Here is a 20771-nt window from a genome sequence, read left to right as displayed (position 1 = left end):
TATCATTAGTAGACATGTATTCAGTTTTCTACTAGAAAATTTCCGAAACACTTGTAGTTGCAAGTGCTCAAATGGAAAACGAAATACGTATCAAATTGCGTAGTGGAATTAAAATTACCGAACTGTAAATCTCATTTACTATGTTCCAATGAGACTGTCATAAAATAAATTGCTCCTGCTCATCCGGCTCTCGCTAATCCCGCGACTCGATAGTCCGGATCTTGCTAATTAGGAGTTTTCTGAATTAAAAAGTTTTATTATTATGCTGTCAGTATTCAAAAATTTGAGCTCTTAGTTTGTTTTGGTTCATTTGTATGGATTTGACAGTCGGATTAACGAGCGGGGGTATATTGTACCAGAGACGATGGTATTATATAGAGACACGCGGAGAGAATGAAAGCAATTCTGGCTTCACGGCCAGCAGACAAAAAAATTCTGTGCGATAGGCAACATAAAAATTTGTGAGAACTTGAAGTGACTCTCAGTGTGAGCAGTTATTTCGTTTGCTCCAGCTACATATTTTCTCTTCTTTAGCACCATTTCTTTATATTCAACAATAAATATGATTAAATACCATATATAAATTTGCTAAGAGAACTCTGAAAACATCTTCATATACTGAAGTTTTCAAACTTTTATATAATTTCTATAATGTTGGTTACAATACCTATCTTGCATTTAGTACCGATTGGTAATGTTTCTTTACTTTGCTCGTTTGGTACCGCGTTTGACGGTTCGTTTGGTACTTTCGGCTTCACTGTTTGCAGGTCTCTATCTATAAACAACGTCTCTGTATTGTACTGCCTTTCGTGTAGTACACCAACCATTTTGAACTGACACAGGTCTGACATAGGGGAGGACGGACTATAGTCCAGCAGTATACTGCTATTAATCAGTAATTTAAGCGTAAAGATTAAAATGTCTTTTAAATGACCATGTCAAAATACATTTTGGGGATATTTTTATTTTTGCATTAAATTTCATACACATTTAGGGTAAAGTTCCGTTAGACGAGATATACATCCATTGAGGTGTTGTTATGTGTTTATTGAAAAATCATGAAATTGATAAGATATTTATAAAAGTCTCGATTATCCGAAGGAATGATTTTCCTTGATTTCCTAAAAAAAAACAATTAATCCACCAAGCGGTGGATTTTCACGTACGAGACATTGAAGACGACCCCACGGTTGAGGTCAAAATACGTATAAGTAAAGTTGCAATCGAGAGGTGGAATTAAATAGGATAGGACAAGTGTATTTTCTTTCATTTGCATTGATTACAATGTATTTCAGCCCCATCCAAAAAAAAATTTTAGATTTTTTTTCCAAAAACAATTTTCGTCAATGATTCCTGAACACAATAATGGTCAACCAGGTCGGTCGAAAAAGATTATAAACTACAGATACAAGTTGATGCTTCGGATCTCTTTGTTCTTCTGTCCGAAACATGTTGGATACTGTCAAATCGTATATATTTTGCAATGACATTTTGCTCCCACCCAACTAACAATTTTGGTGCTAAAAGCTTCAACTTCTAGCCTTTGGCTGTATAATATTTGAATAAAAGCAGCCAATGCTGAATAAAAGAAAAGCCTCCGCAAATAATCCCTTAAACTTCAACTCGACTATTACCCAAATATCTATCAGCTAGTCAGTGTGCCGAATATATTTAATCTTTTATCGTTTATGCAGCTTTCATATAGTCATAAAACAGCTCTGTCTGAATTAGCAACAAAGCTTATCGGTTAAGAGCTCATGTATGTAACTGAGTTGCTTGTTAGCAACTTCCCATATTACGGTGAGTAGCATTCACAATGAAAACGTTTTTGCTGTTGTTATACCACTAACAATATAGCGTAATGGCGCTATAAATGAACTAACGATGCTTTTAGGCAACTTCTGTGCCTTTGAAAATTACACAACGTTTAAGTAAACCTTATACTGCTTCTTTTAATAGCATATCAGTATGGAACGTCAAAACCGCTATGTTTACATTTGATTTTTGTTGCCGGAGCTGTGTATGAGCTATTGATTTCTGTAATGCAGCTACAAAGGTATTCACCTGCTCTTATAGCAACTGACAAAGCGCTGTCATTAATGCTAGCAGATAGCGTAAGAAAACAAGCCATTTAGAAGCGATATTTGTGTTGACGGCTACTGTTAAACGATTAGCAGCAAAGTAGCATCTACAGATCGAGATAATGTTGCCTAAAAACAATTTCAGCGATTGATGATGGATAAAAGTTAACCAACAGAGCATGCTGATAGATGTTTGAATAATGGTTGAAATAATGCTGAAAGCATGATTTTTAAGCTTATGTGCTGAAAGCAGCATGTAGGCCTCTTTATAACGTTTATACAGCATGAATCTGAAAATAGCGTTAGTAAAACAACCTATAGGGTATGCGAAGAAGCACATCCATGATTTTCTTTGTTATTTACATATGTCAAAGTGACGGTGATGACAGAGCAGCGGCCATTGATTCAGGAGATCAGGAGTTCGAATCTAGGTAGCAACAAAATTGATATTTGAGATTTCACAAAAAAAAACATTAAATAAACTCCCGAAATTTACTCTCCTCTCAAATAATATTTAATCAAATTGAATTCAGTGGCTGTATAAAACTTATTTAACAGATTCAAAAAATCTGAATAAGCGCCATTGAAGCGAATTATATTACTAAATGGGTTTAGGAAAGATTGAGAAAACATTGTGTAACATGCTGTAAAGTAGTTGTGCAGACACGTCAAAAACAGCTGAATAGATTCGCCAGATTTGCTGGTAAAAAAGCATTGAATAGAAGTTCTTGATCATATGGTATAGCACATATATTCAGCTTGAAGCCGTATAGACGAGTTGAAATAACATTTACATTGACATTAAATGTTAGTTGGGCAGCCAGCAAACGATGTTTCCGACAGCAATGACAACGACAATCTTTCGCTGTAGTTTATAACCTCTTTTTTGGTCACAACAATAACCTATTTTAATAGCGAAAAACTGATTTTCCATTATCTCCCACATGCGTTCTAGAGAAAAGAGTGACGAGTGAAAGATGTTTTTCACCACAATCTTCGGAAAAAGATTCTCCTTCGACCCGAAAATTGCTTGATTTTGTCTCATCGAAAGAGATAGTACGAACCCTGCACATTTCAGTATGTACTCATGATAAGAAGCGTATCGTCGTGAGAAGAATCTATCATGAACCGGTATAATAATGATTCGATAATCGAATTTCGATTTGAAGGTAGGTTCACGGCAGGTATTTCCGTCCATCGTCGTAGGAGCTAAAACCAACGAAAACAACGTCCATTTTCTAGAACTCTACTAAGCATATGTGGTATTTCGAAAAATTTCGTTTCAGGTGATTCGAAACGAAATTCCGCGGAATTTCGCGGAATTTGAGCATGGCGAAATCTAATTTCGTTTCCTTTCGTAAAACTACCAAAAATTCGTTAGAAAAATTAGTTTTTAACGAAAAATAACGGAATGTTTTAAAAAAATTAAACTTAAACCATATACTGCCTCGTTCGCTCGTTTATTATCAAAAATTGTGGCTGCGCCGCTGAACAAAATCATAAAGCTGTTTTTAGACCTTAATGTTATACAAACTTTAATATTAACACTTACTATATAATCCCATTCTGAGTCGACTAATACATATTTAGATTTCTTCTATAAAACGTCTTCAATGTTTTGTTAGAAATGTCAAACAGAAAACGAAAAGCATCTTTAATTATACTATCTTATTTTTTTCAAAAGTGATCTGACTCAATATTTAAGACTTCAGGCTCAGAGTGTGGGTGTAATCAGATATTAATCAGATCAGTATGACTTTGTTAAAGGGACAAATCAGTGGCGTAAATTTTTAAGGCCCTTGTGAAGTATTTTTAGTGCGCCTTTTTCTTATTAAAGGCGGATTTCTTCACTTCTGCTTAGGCCTCAAACCAGGTTTAAGCGCATGGGTGAGCACCGCTTAAGAGTTAAGAATGCCCTAAGGAAAACAAAATGCAACATTTTACGTGCAAACAACAAGTTGAATCTTACCTAAAAGTAAAAATCCAAAGTTCAGATGTTTGAAGATACTCCACACAACAGTTAATATTCGGCAAATCATCGAAATATACAATTTAAACTTTATTGATTACAATGATATGGGTTTCTCAGTCTCTGGGCTGTCAAAACTGCTATATGGCTATGTGATATTGTTTTACTATTTGCACAATATCGATCGTGTTGCTGCTAGTCACACTCCTGCAGCTAGTCCGAGAAAACGCGAATTAAAAAAATTCTGCCTAGCAGAGCAGAAATTTATTTAATCAGTGTGCGATCGATCGTGTTGATGCTGGTTTGGGGAGAACATGAAGTGAAAATAATCATGGGGCCGTCCAGAAACCACGTGGTCACATATGATGGGAGGGGGGTTTGGAAAAAGACCACGATAAGCCACATGGGGGGAGGGGGGTGTTGCTCTCGAACCACGTGGTTTTTTTTTACACGAAAAACTTTTGGTGAATAACAATAGCAGTGTATAAAATACAAATAATTAAAATTTAATGATTTAATCATTAAACGCAAAGCGCATCTAAGGGCTGATGCCCACGTACCGTCTTTTCAACTCAGCGTTAAAAAGACGTAGGTGTGCATCGAGAAAAATCGATAACGCAACGTCGGTCGCAACGCTGATGCATATCTGCATTATTTGACCATCTTAGCCTAAGATCCTATATCCATACAAAAATAAACGAAAAAACAGGTTGCGATTCAGTCTCAATTTCCACCAAAAAAAATTGAAAGGAAAAATGGAAAAATATTTTTAAAAAAATTCCGCCGCAAATGGTTTTTGGCATCACGCCGGCGACACTTTTGCATCAGCGGACTGCATCTACAATTTTGAAAAATGTTAATGTTTTTACAATAATCCAAGAAAAAATCTTAAGAAGAAAAACTCAAAAGAATTTCTTGTGGATATTCAGGAAAAATCAAATAAAGAAATTTCCTGTAAAAACTTTGACATTACTTCATATAATCTTGATAAAGTGCTGGCATTCAGATTTTTTTTTAACAATTCTCTCTGAAAAATTTTGGCTACAAATTGATAATAAAAAAAAAATACAAACAAAACAAGACAAAATTTTCAAAACGACTTATCTGCTTTTGTAAACAAAGATTCAAACAGACGATTTGACGAATCTGATAGCTCTCCCACACAAACCAAACCCACCAATCGGTAGGTGAAGGTTTCCGCTACCTGTTGATGGTGTTAGTTTGCGTGGGAGAGCTATCAGATTCGTCAAATCGTCGTTTGAATATTTGTTTACAAAAGCAGATAAGTCGTTTTGAAAATTTTGTCTTGATAACATCTCCAGCGTAAATCCGAAAAAATTTCCTTGAAACTCCGAAAACAATTCCATGTGAATTCTGTCTGAAAATTAAAAACAGTCCCGTGGGAATTACATATCATTTTTGCTGGAAAATGTATTTCTTCGACAAGTTCTTCCGAAATGCTAATAGAATATACTAAGTTGAAAAGCAGATTAACTTCCAGTTGGAATATGGAGCCAATGCCACATGAAACACTTTGATATTTCCGTTGATTTTTTTTTTTTTATAATTTTGGAATTTTGAAATACTTTTTTACGCTCTTTGTGAATTCTATCACCTTTTTTTTAAATTTTCCAAGATTTTTTTTTATTCGAGGCATTATTTAGAATTTCCACGGAAGAGTCTATGGATTATCTTCAAAAAAATCTTTGGAATTCTCAAGGTTCATGTATTTTTAATTTGAACCAGAAATCATTTCAAAATTTTATCGTCATTTTGTCATTTCTTGTCATTTTGATTTCTTTGTAGGTTCAGCTGAACATTGGTTTAATTCTTTACCATGCAAAGATGCACAGGAAATGATTTAGAAAATTTAAGGAATTTTCACATCAGAAAATCTTAAAAATTTTGATTCAATTTTTTAAGGAATTCCTACTGGAAATACTTCAAAAGTACAACCTTTACAAGTACTACAAAAGCACAATTTTTCCGTTATTTCCACTTGTAAAAACATCGGAATTTCCTCGGCAAAATTCATTATTGGTGTTTCAGATGAACTTTTTTCGTTTTTCTACTGGAAAATCTTAGGAATTTCCATCGGAAATATTTTGGCATATTCCGAATCATTTCTTTTGGAAATTAAAAAAAAATTGCTGAAAATTTCTAAGAATTTCTTTTGGAAAACGAAAAAAAAAATCCATTGTAAATTAAGAAGAATTTCCTTTGAAGATTCATTAAAGTTGCCCAGGATTTTGAAAAAAATCTTTAGAGATTCTGTAAAAAAGTAAGCTGGATTTTTTTTTCTAATTTATACTGGAAATGTTTATTGGAATTTTCATCTTAAATATGCATTTCGGATCCTTCTACGGATTCTTCTAGTTCTTCAAAATTTTTACCGAACATTTTTCGGAACTCTTCCACAGAATTTCGGAAAAAAATGTCGTTGAAATTCTGAAGATTTTCCGGGGAGACTCCGAAGAATTTCTTATCAATATTCCGAAGGGTTTCCCTTGGAACTCCAGAATAATTATTCTTTAAAATTAAGAAGATCTTGGAATTTAAAATTAATCCAAGCAATGACTGTAGGCAATAGTTTAGGCCTAAGAAGCCTAGTTTTTATGACATTGAATAATTATCATAATTGATCGAAAAAATTAATAATGCACCTAAATGTTCTAAATGCACAAAATTCTAGTAGTGCGCATGAAAAAGGTTATGACATAGAGAAGCTTGCATTTAAAAAATCAACATGAAATTCTAAATAAAATGCTTTTAAATTCATAAAAGGGTCTTAGAACTAAGGAAATACCTGCGATATGAAAAAAAGTGGCAGTGTTCCAGAAAAAAACTCTCCAATTCCTAAAACAATCTAGGTTAAAAAATAGTGTTATAATAACGATTGAAATTGAATTCCAAAACAAATCTCAGCCCTTTCAGGAATGATGGGTCATATATGCCCAACGTTTTAGATTGTCTATAAAATCACAAAAGAGAGCAAGGCCACCATTTTCTTCAGTAAAATTGTTCATCTAGATATTGGCTTTACAGAAAAAATATGGGAGCTCAAATTTGACTGACCATGAAAACTCAGATATCCGAAACCTTGGGAAGATTTCGATTCTAAGAGCATGTAAATAAAGTTTAAATGTTTGAATCATTCTGAACAGATGGGTGGTCAGATAAGATGGGTCATCCTGAACGTTAAGCCAGTGATTAATATTCAGGAATACGAGATGCTCAAGGTACTTCAAAATGCTCTCAGGTTCAGCCCACGAATCTACCAGATAAATCAATCAATTTGCAATGTCCTCATCATCGGTATATACCCAATCCGATGAAATAAGCATATGATCCTAATTTCCATTAACATGAGATCCAAGAGACAAGGTACTCAAAATTATCTTGAGTCAACAACAAGTTGCACAATGACTATGAGGTTTGTTCGCAAACTGTTTTTGTAGGGCCTTAGAAGCACTGGGTTCACGGACTTGAATGATCAAGTAGTTCATACATTACGACTTCCAGGACGTTTTGTATAACCTTTTTTTTTGTGTCTTTATTAAGGAGACTTTCAGCCCGAGGCTGGCTCGTCTCCGCTCTTTGTATAACCTAAAAAGTCTGTAGTGGCTTGTAATCGAATGATCCGAACTCCAAAATAATAATTGGTCTATAATACATTCATTCCTCTATGAGTCGCTTATGAAAGGACCATTGACTGAAGCATATTCAAGATGTGAAATAGAAGTTCCTTGGAAAATTATTCCAAAGAACCGTCAGAGTGACCGAGAAAACATGTTTAGTATGGCATCATTGGCTTCCACGAGTCGATATCAAAATAAAATTTCAATGAAGAATTAGAAATTTTGAGAGATGAGCCAGCTCTGGATTGAAAATCTCTTTAGTAGAGAAATAAATAGAAATTTTCCATAATAAAATAGGAAATTGCCAATAAAGAACAATAATACACACAATAATAATAAATTAGCACTTGTAAAAGCAAAAATTGCAATTATGAAATAAGAATTTTCCATAAAGAAATCAGAAAGAAAAAGAAAAAAATAATAATTAAAAATCATAGGGATATTTTGGAAAATTTCTAAACCATTTTAAATTTTTCTCGAAATTTTTATAAGATATTCGCGAGACTACATTTTTTTTGTATCCTCCTAATGCATTGAAGGTGTGCAAGTTCTAGACATCCTAATAGGGGGAATGATGGCTTTGGCAGGTTTTGTTCTATTATTGGCAGGAGGGTTTTTTATGACTGTTTATGCTCAAATTTGGCCTTAAAATTCTTTGCGTATCAAAGAATATTGTGGCTAAATTTCATAAAATTTGGTCGACAAAAACCTCCCTGACAATAATAGAACAAAACCTGCCAAAGCCGTCTTTTCCCCTACCTGATACACATTACAACATGATAACATCATCAAAATTTTCGACTTCATGAAAATTAATAATTTCCATGCTGGGTTTAGTTTGATTTTTAATCAATTAAAATTGTCCATTTTCAAAATTGATCGGATTAACCATATGTTTTAGTTACACAAGGTTTTTTTTTAAATTTTTGTATTTAAAAAAAACCACGTGGTCATAGGGGGGGAGGGGGGGAGGGTCTGCCAAATGACCACGATAAGCCACATGGGGGGAAGGGGGGTTGAAAATCTTCAAAAATATGACCACGTGGTTTCTGGATGGTCCCCATGTCTGCACCGAATAGCACAAAATTATTTAGTGCAGAATCGAACTGTTGTAGGAGCTTTTTAAACGAAGCACATTGATTTTGCGTTGGATTGATTTGAAACACGGGTTTCGTCTTCGAGTGGTGGCTTCACTTGAACTATCTTTTCAACTAACAAACGATTCCTTTCCCGTGGCGCTCACGGAGCATTCTTCGGTCTCTTATAACAATGAGTGGCAAACTAACTTTCCTCTCCTTTTGTACGACTGTCGTGAATACTTTGCAATCACATGTCTGAAATCTGAAATACGTATCTTTTTGCATTTTAAAAAGGTGCACAGGAATCTTCTAGTGAACAAATGTATGCTATTAATAACTATCTATCTGCGTATATTGCTGGCAGATGTAGATATTCATTTATATATTTATGTATACCCCACTAGATAAAAAATAAAACCTATGCATTCTTTTTCTGGTTTTGAGTCAGCTCAATACCATGGAACCACGCTGGTAATATGAAGTATGCTTCAGCATAATTACTTAACACCGGCATTATCTCCAATGGTAATAAAAAAGAACTGGTGTTTCATCTAAAATGTTATTATTCGAAAAATAATTACTCGACTTATAAAATACTCAATTAAAATTTTATTTACATATAACGCAAAAAAACAATTCAATAAAAATTCCGCCGAAAAAAAATCGTTTTGTTTCATAAAAATCCGAATCCAATGGAACCTAATTTCGTTTCGTTTCTTAATCACGGGGAAAATGTTTATTTGGTTTCGTTTCGAACCAACATAAACATTTCAAATTTCCTTTCCTTTTGTTTCGTATGGGAAAAGTGTGTTATCGCATACCCTTAATAACTGTATAAAAAATAATTGGGTAATTGGTTTGCGCTCGTTTGCGTATCGTATCCAAGTTGCTTCATTCCACCAGCAAATCTGTTCGTTATAATCTCCGAAGGGGTTATAATATATTTTCCCATTTTAATCATGAGTAAAATTGTGGAGAACGTAAAAAAAACGAATTTTGCATGGTAGTTTACAACGAGAATTCTCGCATACTACGCAGAAAATCGTCTTCCGGGTCAACAGTGTAATATATAGTAAAGCATGGCTCCACTATTTTAAATCCAAATGAACATAAACAAAATTCATAAAGCTAGAAAAACTGCAATGCATTGATTGACCATTTTGGACAATTTACGCGTGAGCGTACTTCCGCAGCGTTGAGAAGCTAAATAGACTCAAAATCAATGACATTCATTAAGACATCATCATCATTATTGACTATAAGTTGGCCTTGCTGTAGAATTAAGACGAATGAAGTCAATTAAATTTCGGCATTTCAGCATGGGTCTAATTCATACCTTATTCCAATCCTATCATGGATCAAACAAGATGTGCATAATTTGTGGGTCTTAATTCCCCATTAAAAACGATCCACTCCTATACGCTCAGTCCCTAACATTCATATAACAAGCTAAAAGCTCTGCTCATATCTCATTCACACTTATGGTGCACACCTAATATTGCTCAAACAAAATATTTTTCATGTTTCGAATCGAACAAAATAGGCAAAATGAATGCAATCTTCAATAGATCGTGTATATATATGCCTATATTACTGGTATTCACTGCAGCTCTTTTTCTGTTAGCTATTTTTAGCGTTTAATCTGAAACTGTCTGTCTGTAGATTATTCCTCTGCACCACCGCAGCAGACACCCTATGATTACAGCGCAGTAAGCGACTTAAGCATCAACATCCACTCCTCACGATATGTTTAGCGCGGTGCAACTTGGCTATCAAACCAAAGGGCCTCAAATTCGTACCAGCATGTGACGTGGTGAGCTATCTCGTGACTAACAACTTTGAAAGGGAAATTCAAGTTTACCCATGCATCACGTCCTATCGCAGGGTGACTGACTACTCACTGAATAGACCATCTGGTTAGCCGACCTCTATATTCACGAGTGCTCCACTATTGGTACCAACTTCACTTGTTTTCATATGGCACCGAACCCTGTTGGAGCATGTGTATCATTTTCAAACAACATGCGCATCGGAAGGTGAGCTGTCATGGATCATTAGCGTTGATATTTCAATTTGGTGGTCTCTCTTGCGCATATCCATGCCCATGTTCCATGTTGCCGGGTTATTATAGTTCTCAAGCCAAACAATTAAATATAATTAGAAACCCCATGAAGCTGGGTGTAGAAGATAGACGCCCTTTTCGAAGCAGTCGAGACCACTCAAAACGTTCTAATGCCTCTGGGCATTCATCACGCCAATCGAAGTTCATTGGTTCTTCAAATCTTTTACTTGACCATGATTTTAAATCTAAATTCAATGCCTCAGAAATGAGTTACAACGCAGTCACATCGCTTCGAGTGGTTACAGATCAAGGTGAGAATGGCTAACTGATCGTGCCTACTGGTTCGAACTGAGCAGCCCACATTTTGTGAAAGGGTTAAAGGGTCTGAGCCCTTGATGGTCATGATAGACAAGAATAGAGGACTGCTTCTCAAAAAGTGACTACATTGTCAGATTGCAGCAAGCTGAGCTGTCAGTTATTTACCTTCGACGCCTTTCACTCTACTGATTTCAAATGAAATCAATCATCAATGGAATCGTATTGACGACATTCACATTCGATACATTCATCTAACTTCCAAATGATAAATATTTTCTGCGAGGTGTGGCACCAATATTTACCTCTCTAATTGCTATACAGTTAATTTCTGTTGTAATATGGATGAAGGAATAGTACAATTATTATTAATATATTGAAAATAATAATTAGTACGATTCCAGCAAAAGGTTGAAGCAAAATGAATAGCTACGACATATTCCGATATTTGATGTAGTCTTGTGACTAAGAAACATTAACATAAAAGACTGAAGAATTTCTATAGACATATAATAAACTTTCTAAAATTAAAGCAAAAAAATAAGACTTGGAATTATGTTATAACAAGCGGTTAAAATATATTAGTTATCCTCAGAGTTGAGTATATACAATTGTTTAAAATTGTCTCGCCAAAAAATTGATCAATATTCTGATACAATTTCATCAAAAAGGTTGAGTTTTGATTTTGAAAGTATTCCAGTTTTACCATAACACATAGAGAAAAACGAATATCAATTAGCAAATATTGGGCTGCCTATTCTTGAGTGATGCGCGGTCGTACAAATGCCTACTTTTTTTTAACTAATTCGATTTGCTAATTATCTAATACTTGCATTCATCTTTAAGACTAGGTTTTCCGTGACTGTCATCCTTATTTACTATGATACATTTTTAATTAGGGTAACCGTACCCTTAGTGGAGGTAGCCTGGTAGCACCAATAGTGGAGGTAGTGGGGTTTTAATGCGATTTATCATATTTATACACTTTAAGATGGTTTTAGTTGATGGGTCATGTTAAATGCAACTTATCTTAAGATTTCACTTGAAAAACTATTGAAAACAATGATTTTCCTTAAAAAAATTTACTCCCTTGTACCTATAGTGCAACTGTACCAATAGTGGCGAGTGGCGAGTTGTCTGAGATGAGCCAGCCGCGGGCTGAAAATCTCATTAATAAAGATCATCTCGCCCATTCGGGTACGTCTTATTCGATGTACGTCGGCGCCGAGTTCACCGAGCTTGACGTCACTCCTCATCGCCTTCAAGACGTCCGAGTACTTAGCCTCGTCCGTCTTGATGACTAGGGCATCGCCCCTGGAGCGATTGGCGCCTACCCTAGACTTCTTGCTACCCTCATTCGCCTGGGACTTCTTTTCGGCCCTTGACATCTTCGGTTTCCTCTTGTTCTTGACGAGGGTCCAGGAGGCGTCATCCCCCTCTATTTCCCTGGTCCGGGGCGGCTGAGCCTGCTGAGAGCCTGCCGTAACTCCTTACCACCGTCTTTCCTGGGTGGACGGACCTTTTAGGTCCTTCCTCCCCCGGTTTGGGAGGTACCTGGCCGGGGTTCAGCTCCCAGCCCCACTACCCTTGTTCGGGGTAGTAACCCTCCGCGTTTTGGAGGGGCCCCAAGGGAGCTCATCCCCTGGAGACTGTCACCCCCGACGTGCCCGCGAATACTTGAGCCTCAGTCTGGGTAGACTTTGGCACCACCGTCTTCGCTGGCACGCCCTCGGTCGATTCGATCTTGCCCGAGTCCGCGAATCCTTGGGCCTCAGTCTGGGTAGACCTCGACTCCACGGATTTCACGGGTTTACACTTGGCCGTCCCGACCGCCCTCTTTAGCTTGGCGTCCAACATCGACTTTCGAAGTTTCTGCAAGCTCCTCTTGAGGCCCGAAAGCCCATCGCGTTTGCAGTTCATCGCCTTCACAAGCCATGGGCCGTCTATAACCTCTACCGGCGTAGCCTGGGATATGGTTAAGTGACCCACGCTGGCGCTGCGCGCCGAGCTACCGACTATTGCTTCTGGCCTCCTAGGAAGAGACCTGAACAACCCACCTCTTGCGAAGGGGTTGTCGCCTAAACCACTACCACTAATTGAAGAATTTACTTGATTTTCCATTTTGGTCCCACGAGTTGCTCGGGAAAAGAGGTCCACCACGCCAGAGTCCAGCATGACGCGGTAAGAGACAATTACTGTGGAGGGTGCCCAGGTACCCCACAGGCTCCGTTAAAGGCCTAGCTCATTATTTCACCCCCCTGGCCATGCATCCCCTCGGCACGGGTCGCTTAACGCCTTGGGATTAGGGGTTAGGGACGATGGTTCCTTTGGTCGCACCCACTCACTCTAGCTGATGTCAGAAGGACAACAGTGCCCAGGCTGCACTACCAGCTAAGTACAAAACCCTTAGCTGGCCGATTGTCATCGGAAGACCCGTGGAAGCGTGAGATTGGAACTTGTGAGGGCCAGAGCTGTGTAGGTCGCTCCTTCCCAGATGTCAACTCATCATTTCGCAGCCCAGTCTGCCGATGTCTGTATTTTTGTATATGTACTTGGTATAAACGCTTTTGCCCAAAAGTACACGCGACGTTTCCCACAGGAAACGACACACGCGCTTTTTGCTGCCCGTATACTCGGTTCTGAAGGGGAGATAGCATTGCAGCGTTTCCTAGGGTGCGGTTGTTACTTTCGAATGTGAAACGCCGCGTGGAATCTTGTGCAAATGCGCTTTTATTTGCTTACAACTTGCATACATTAGTGGAGATTCACGTCAAATATTGTAAACATTTAGGCGTATCCCGTGTAGAATTACGCTGATAATGGCGTTACATTTATGCGCATGATTTATAGCGTATATTTCAATGGATTTTTCTATCTGCGTAGCTTATTAAGCTTCTTTAAAAGGGCTCTTGCACTGATCTGCTAACCTCACCAATAATATAGATGCCATCCACAAACCCAAGGAGTACGTTAAACTTCTTTACATACCAAATCTTCGATTTGCAGCTTCCGGAGCTATGTTGAATAGCAGATTGAAGAGCACATATTCCTGCTTTAATTCATCTATCGTCACGTGCGAATAGGATGTCTCACCATATATTCTGACCCTCGATTTGGCCTCAAATAAGCTTAGCCTCAGTTTGTTCCATTTCACAGAATCATACGCTGCCTTAAAAATCACAAGCAGATGATGAGTCCACAAGTTGTATTCCCGGAATTCCTCAAGGATTTGTTGCAGAGTAAACATCTGGTCCGTTATTGATCGTTCTTTCCGAAAGCCGCTTTAATATTCACGGACAAAGGTTTCCGCAAACGAGCGGAGTCTGGTAACCAATATCGAGAGAGTACCTTGCAGGCGGCATTGAGGAGTATAATACCTCGATACCTCGCACAATCAAATCTGTGCCCTTTCTTGTAGATATGACATATGAGGCCATCAGACCAGCTCAAAAGATCGTTTCAATTACTTGGTGGATTTTTTCGTTCAGTCGGCCCCTCCCAACTTTCAGAAACTCTGCCGGGATTTTGTTCTTCCCAACGGTCTTACCGTTCTTTATCTCTCGGACAGCCTAACAATCACCGGCTGGGTGTAGATTCTTCAACAAATATTGTGCAATTTTGCAAGCTTTTCTACAATATTGGTTGGGTGCATGTGTTTATGCCTTTTTTATTGTAATAAAAATTATTATTTTATCTAGAGGATCCACCATTGATCGGGACCCCACCAAAAAAAAATCTTACATTTATTGTAAACAATCTTGCCATATACAATTCTGCAAGGTTTTAACACAATATACAGAATTGTAACATTTCAATACAATGGTTGTATTATAATTATTCTAAATTTTATATGTCAAAATTTTATACAGTAAGGAACGGCAGTACTTTATTAAAATCTGCCATCCGCGGGTTGGGTGGGTATAGAATAATAAAGTCAGTTGTAACTATAGATAGTAGAATCTACTATATATTCCACTATTTACAGTTGTAACTCGTCTCCTGAAAATGTTTGCGTTGCACATCCACACACATTTTAAATAAGCCAGAATAAGCTTTTTTGTTTTCCTTTGTATCATTCACAGAACCATTTCATCGCAGCGTTTCTAATTGGGTGCATACTGAATGATGCAGCATTCGCCAAAGGAGTCAAACGAAAACGCTTGTTGTACGACCTTTCCGATCCCGTTATCACGGTAACTGAATCCAGCCAATACTATCATCCTCCCGCAATCCAATCGTCCATCTACTCAGAGCATACTCCCGTCCTAGACCAAATAATCAAACCGCTCCCACCGCCCCTGCCATCCTACCTCCCGAAGCCCTCCTTGTCCAGCATCTTCAAGAACAACTATTTCGAATATTCCAACTATGGCTCGCCGTTCCAATTCATTAGTGGGAACCAGCTGGGATTTCACGATGAATCGACTTACATAGCCGATGGCCGAATTCTGAAACAATATGCCGTCACCGAGCACCACCCGGAGGAAGTGGAAAGAAACCAGCTGTTGCAATCCAATGAATACCGCTCGGCACCGTCCTACTTCGACGGTGGCTTCCCGCCCGCACTCGATCAGTTTGATTTTCCATACCCATCGTCCGTCATTGGATTCAACCCACGTTTCGGAGTGCCATTAAATAGCCATCACCAATCGCCACTGCTGACGCGCAATCACGGACCAGTGGCACTTGGGTCCGGTTCGATTGGATACATCCATGGTCCCAACGGAGTTGCCATCGGATCGGGATCGTTGGGTTATATCAGTCACAAGCAGCATCGGGACTCGCTTCAAGAATTGATAGAGCGGAAAAGCCGAAAGCACCGGCCGAGTCCGCTACATTTTGGCCATAACCACGATTGAGACCTTTGCTTCGATTCTGATTGATTTCGTACATTTTCCAGCGAAACCCGTTCTACAAAATAGAGGCTGTTCCTATGTGACACATTTATCCACCAACCGAAATGAGAAGGTGTAGAAATTATTTAGAATAGATAGTAGCAATGCATTTCGAGATTGTTATTTAGCTTTAGAACGAATCACAAGTGCCTAATATATGTGTAGATAGCAGAGTGGGGCGGTCCGGAAATGATGCCATCCAAGCGAAGTTTGGGACGAATAACGCTTTGTAAATTTGTAAATATTGCTCCGATTATGGCGAGCATTAGCGCAAGAGATAACTGAATTTGTTTTAAGAAATCTTATTTTTGATATTTCAAACTTTTATCATGTTGTTGTAAAAATAAAATTCTATTGAAACTTTTGTATAAGCAATGACGTGTATATAAGTAAGTGGTATGATATCACGTATCCCTGGTGGTGTACATAGGGTGATAGATTTAAGGTTCACCCAAACACACGCGAGGCTGGAATCGCGACGCAATTCTGTCGCTTGGCGACTGCGATTCTATCGCTTGGCGACTGCGATTCTGTCACCGTTGGTATGGAAGAGTAAATAAAACATTGCTTGCAGCACCGAATGATATACCGTGCAGGTACCATATTCTGCGCATTTAAGAGATTTCCAATACATAAATATTTGTTATTGAAATATTATAATGATTTGCAATACCTTTATGTGGCAAAGGTAAAGGTATAGTATGCGGTAATATAAGAATAATGTGAATTTGTATTGAATAGACAAAGAACATAAGTTATTGATCGTTTTTGAATATGTGATATTGTTCCTAATTCTGCGCACTGATTATGAAATGTTCCTGCACAATGTAAAAATACACCTTTTAGTTTTATTTTATTTTTCATTAAATGATGTGCGTTTGAAGCCAGTTCATCAGTTTTTGTACCTTTTTGTACTTATTACAGATACTTTTTTTACTTAATTTTTCTCGTTTTGTACAGTGTTGGGTTGTTTTTTGCTTTTTTCAGATTTTTCCTCCAGCTTTCGTTTTGCTGCCAACCTCTCTTCCTCCCGAATGCTCTTCCTTTGTATTTTATTTTGCTCTTCCATTTGTTTTTGGGTTTCCAACTTTTCGAAATATGTTTTAAACGCTTCACTAGTCGCAACAGCAGGTGGCCGTTGTCGATTTTGCTTAGGTTTAAGAATATTTTTTACAGTACCGGGAATACGGAAGGCTTTATCCAGTTTTCCGCGAGCGGTAATGGCCGCCAGCTTGCTTGCGGTTCAGTCTCTGATTTGACGTGTCTGGAGGTCAACTGCACCCACCGCTCCGAGCATTCTGACCAATGTAGCATATAAGAAGGTGCTGATTCAGTGAATTCAAGCCTTCTTATATACCACATTGTTCAAAATGCTCGAATGGTGGGTGCAGTTGACCTCCAGAAATGTCAAATCAGAGACTAACCCGCAGGCAAGCTGGCGGCCATTACCGCTCGCGGAAAACTGGATAAAAAAAATCATCCTCGATGCCGTACTCTGGTTCTTCATAGGACGAATGCACGCTCTCCTTCGTCACAGTAGGAAACTCATCAAGAGCGATGTTTGAAATTGTTGCATGCATGGAACGTTGGTTATCTGAAAATATATATATATTCAATTTTTTTACGTATCAACTTTTTAACGAAATATTACCGTTCAACACATCGATACCAACAGTATCATCTAGGGTTATGCGCTAATTCGTCCATGGCGCTAGCATTCGTCATATCAAATTCTAAATCACTAAATACTCGCGAATCGTAAACTAAAATAATGAACTAATCATCTGGTGAGACAGAAAAAAGTGTACACTATGATCTGCATTCATTTAAATTACATTCCGGTGTTACTTACTTGAAATACAGTTAAATTTAACTTTGCGGCAGTGACTTTTTCACAATTTCCCACGTTATCCGTGCGACGAAGGAAAATCAGGGCCGGATGTAGGGGGGGTCCGGGGGGGCCGTGGCCCCCGGCCCCCACAAATCTTGTGTACCAAAACCAACGTTTTTTGTACATATTAGGGCCCCCACAAACTGTCGGCCCCGGGGCCCCCTTCCGGCTTAATCCGGCCCTGAGGAAAATCCAGTTCGTTCACTGCTGTAGAAGACGCGCAACACCGTCACCAAAATCAACGTAATTCACTGATTTTCACCGCACTTTTTCACATAAATTTCACACTGCGCACTAAATAAAAGCAATGTTTATTGCTCAAGTGAATAATAATTGCAAAATAACTGCCGGAAGGCGTTCAAATGATCTGTTTTTTCAAACTTTAGAGCGTTTGAATTTTTTTTTTCTTCGTCGCCTTGTTTATAGTCGAAAAACGCGTTGCCAAACTGGCGGTTTGAACTGAAATAATCTTCTGTTACACATCTGATAATACATCATGCAGTCAATAAAAGTGGGTTTTTCAATTATTTTCCGCTAGTGTAATAAAAGAAAAGTCTTCCAAATAAATATTTTTCATACACACTCGTCATTCACACTAAAGTTCCAAATGTTTGAAACAGGAGAAATAATTTCATAACAGAAATCTGTTGGCAGCACTACCCACGTACATATTAAGCATGTGTGTTAGTTGTTTGACAGACTGAGGCATTTAACTGAATGGCAGCACAATCGAAACCATTTTTATGCGGTCGAAATGGGACTGCAATAGGAAATTTTTGTTAACTGGAACCGAAAATAAACTTTTAACTTTGACTTTCAAAATTGACCGAAATGATAGTTATCTGCATAAAGTCACAGGTAAGTCGTCCAGTTATCCAAGAAATGGCTTGAGCTCAGGAACAAAGATTTGCAGTCCTGTTTTAAGTATGGTACATGCTCCTTGTGGTACAGAGAAAGAATACGTAGATGATCAATTTTCCGGTTTCAAATATGGTACATGCACTCTGTAGTACAAAGAACAGAATGCGTTCACTGCATATGTTCTTGGTCTTCCAAGAAATCCCTGAAGTAAAGCCTTTCGATCTACACGCGTAACTGAAGATCAATTTTCCGGTTTCAAATATGGTACATGCTCTCTGTAGTACAAAGAACAGAATGCGTTCACTGCATATGTTCTTGGTCATCCAAGAAATCCCTGGAGTAAGGCCTTTCGATCTACACACGTAACTGAAGATCAATTTTCCGGTTTCAAATATAGTACATGCTCTCTGTAGTACAAAGAACAGAATGCGTTCACTGCATATGTTCTTGATCATCCAAGAAATCCCTGGAGTAAGGCCTTCCGATCTACACGCGTAACTGAAGATCAATTTTCCGGTATCAAATATGGTACATGCTCTCTGTAGTACAAAGAACAGAATGCGTTCACTGCATATGTTCTTGATCATCCAAGAAATCCCTGGAGTAAGGCATTCCGATCTACACGCGTAACTGAAGATCAATTTTCCGGTATCAAATATGGTACATGCTCTCTGTAGTACAAAGAACAGAATGCAATCACTGCATATGTTCTTGGTCATCCAAGAAATCCCTGGAGTAAGGCCTTTCGATCTACACACCTAACTGAAGATCAATTTTCCGGTTTCAAATATGGGACATGCTCTCTGTAGTACAAAGAACAGAATGCGTTCACTGCATATGTTCTTGATCATCCAAGAAATCCCTGGAGTAAGGCCTTCCGATCTACACGCGTAACTGAAGATCAATTTTCCGGTTTCAAATATGGTACATGCTCTCTGTAGTACAAAGAACAGAATGCCTTCACTGCATATGTTCTTGGTCTTCCAAGAAATCCCTGAAGTAAGGCCTTTCGATCTACACGCGTAACTGAAGATCAATTTTCCGGTTTCCAATATGGTACATGCTCTCTGTAGTACAAAGAACAGAATGCGTTCACTGCATATGTTCTTGGTCATCCAAGAAATCCCTGGAGTAAGGCCTTTCGATCTACACACGTAACTGAAGATCAATTTTCCGGTTTCAAATATAGTACATGCTCTCTGTAGTACAAAGAACAGAATGCGTTCACTGCATATGTTCTTGGTCATCCAAGAAATCCCTGGAGTAAGGCCTTTCGATCTACACGCGTAACTGAAGATCAATTTTCCGGTATCAAATATGGTACATGCTCTCTGTAATACAAAGAACAGAATGCGTTCACTGCATATGTTCTTGATCATCCAAGAAATCCCTGGAGTAAGGCATTCCGATCTACACGCGTAACTGAAGATCAATTTTCCGGTATCAAATATGGTACATGCTCTCTGTAGTACAAAGAACAGAATGCAATCACTGCATATGTTCTTGGTCATCCAAGAAATCCCTGGAGTAAGGCCTTTCGATCTACACACCTAACTGAAGATCAATTTTCCGGTTTCAAATATAGTACATGCTCTCTGTAGTACAAAGAACAGAATGCGTTCGCTGGATATGTTCTTGGTCATCCAAGAAATCCCTGGAGTAAGGCCTTTCGATCTACACACCTAACTGAAGATCAATTTTCCGGTTTCAAATATGGGACATGCTCTCTGTAGTAAAAAGAACAGAATGCGTTCACTGCATATGCTCTTGATCATCCAAGAAATCCCTGGAGTAAGGCCTTCCGATCTACACGCGTAACTGAAGATCAATTTTCCGGTTTCAAATATGGTACATGCTCTCTGTAGTACAAAGAACAGAATGCCTTCACTGCATATGTTCTTGGTTTTCCAAGAAATCCCTGAAGTAAGGCCTTTCGATCTACACGCGTAACTGAAGATCAATTTTCCGGTTTCCAATATG

General features: G+C 38.1%; 1 protein-coding gene across 2 annotated transcripts in view; it reads left to right on the top strand.

Annotated features, from left to right (window-relative positions):
* The window catches only part of LOC134213369 (uncharacterized), a 28968-nt gene extending 12554 nt beyond the window's left edge, over positions 1–16414 (top strand). For both annotated transcript variants that reach the window (XM_062692375.1, XM_062692376.1), the window contains one exon: positions 15227–16414. In XM_062692375.1, coding sequence (XP_062548359.1) covers positions 15227–16003 — 777 coding nt within the window. In that variant the 3' untranslated portion in view covers positions 16004–16414. The remainder of the gene's footprint in view (positions 1–15226) is intronic.
* The last annotated feature ends 4357 nt before the right edge of the window (positions 16415–20771 follow it).

This window comes from Armigeres subalbatus, chromosome 2, assembly GCF_024139115.2.
Source record: "Armigeres subalbatus isolate Guangzhou_Male chromosome 2, GZ_Asu_2, whole genome shotgun sequence".
In the NCBI taxonomy this organism is placed as follows: domain Eukaryota; kingdom Metazoa; phylum Arthropoda; class Insecta; order Diptera; family Culicidae; genus Armigeres; species Armigeres subalbatus.
This window is presented reverse-complemented; position numbering and strand designations above follow the sequence as displayed.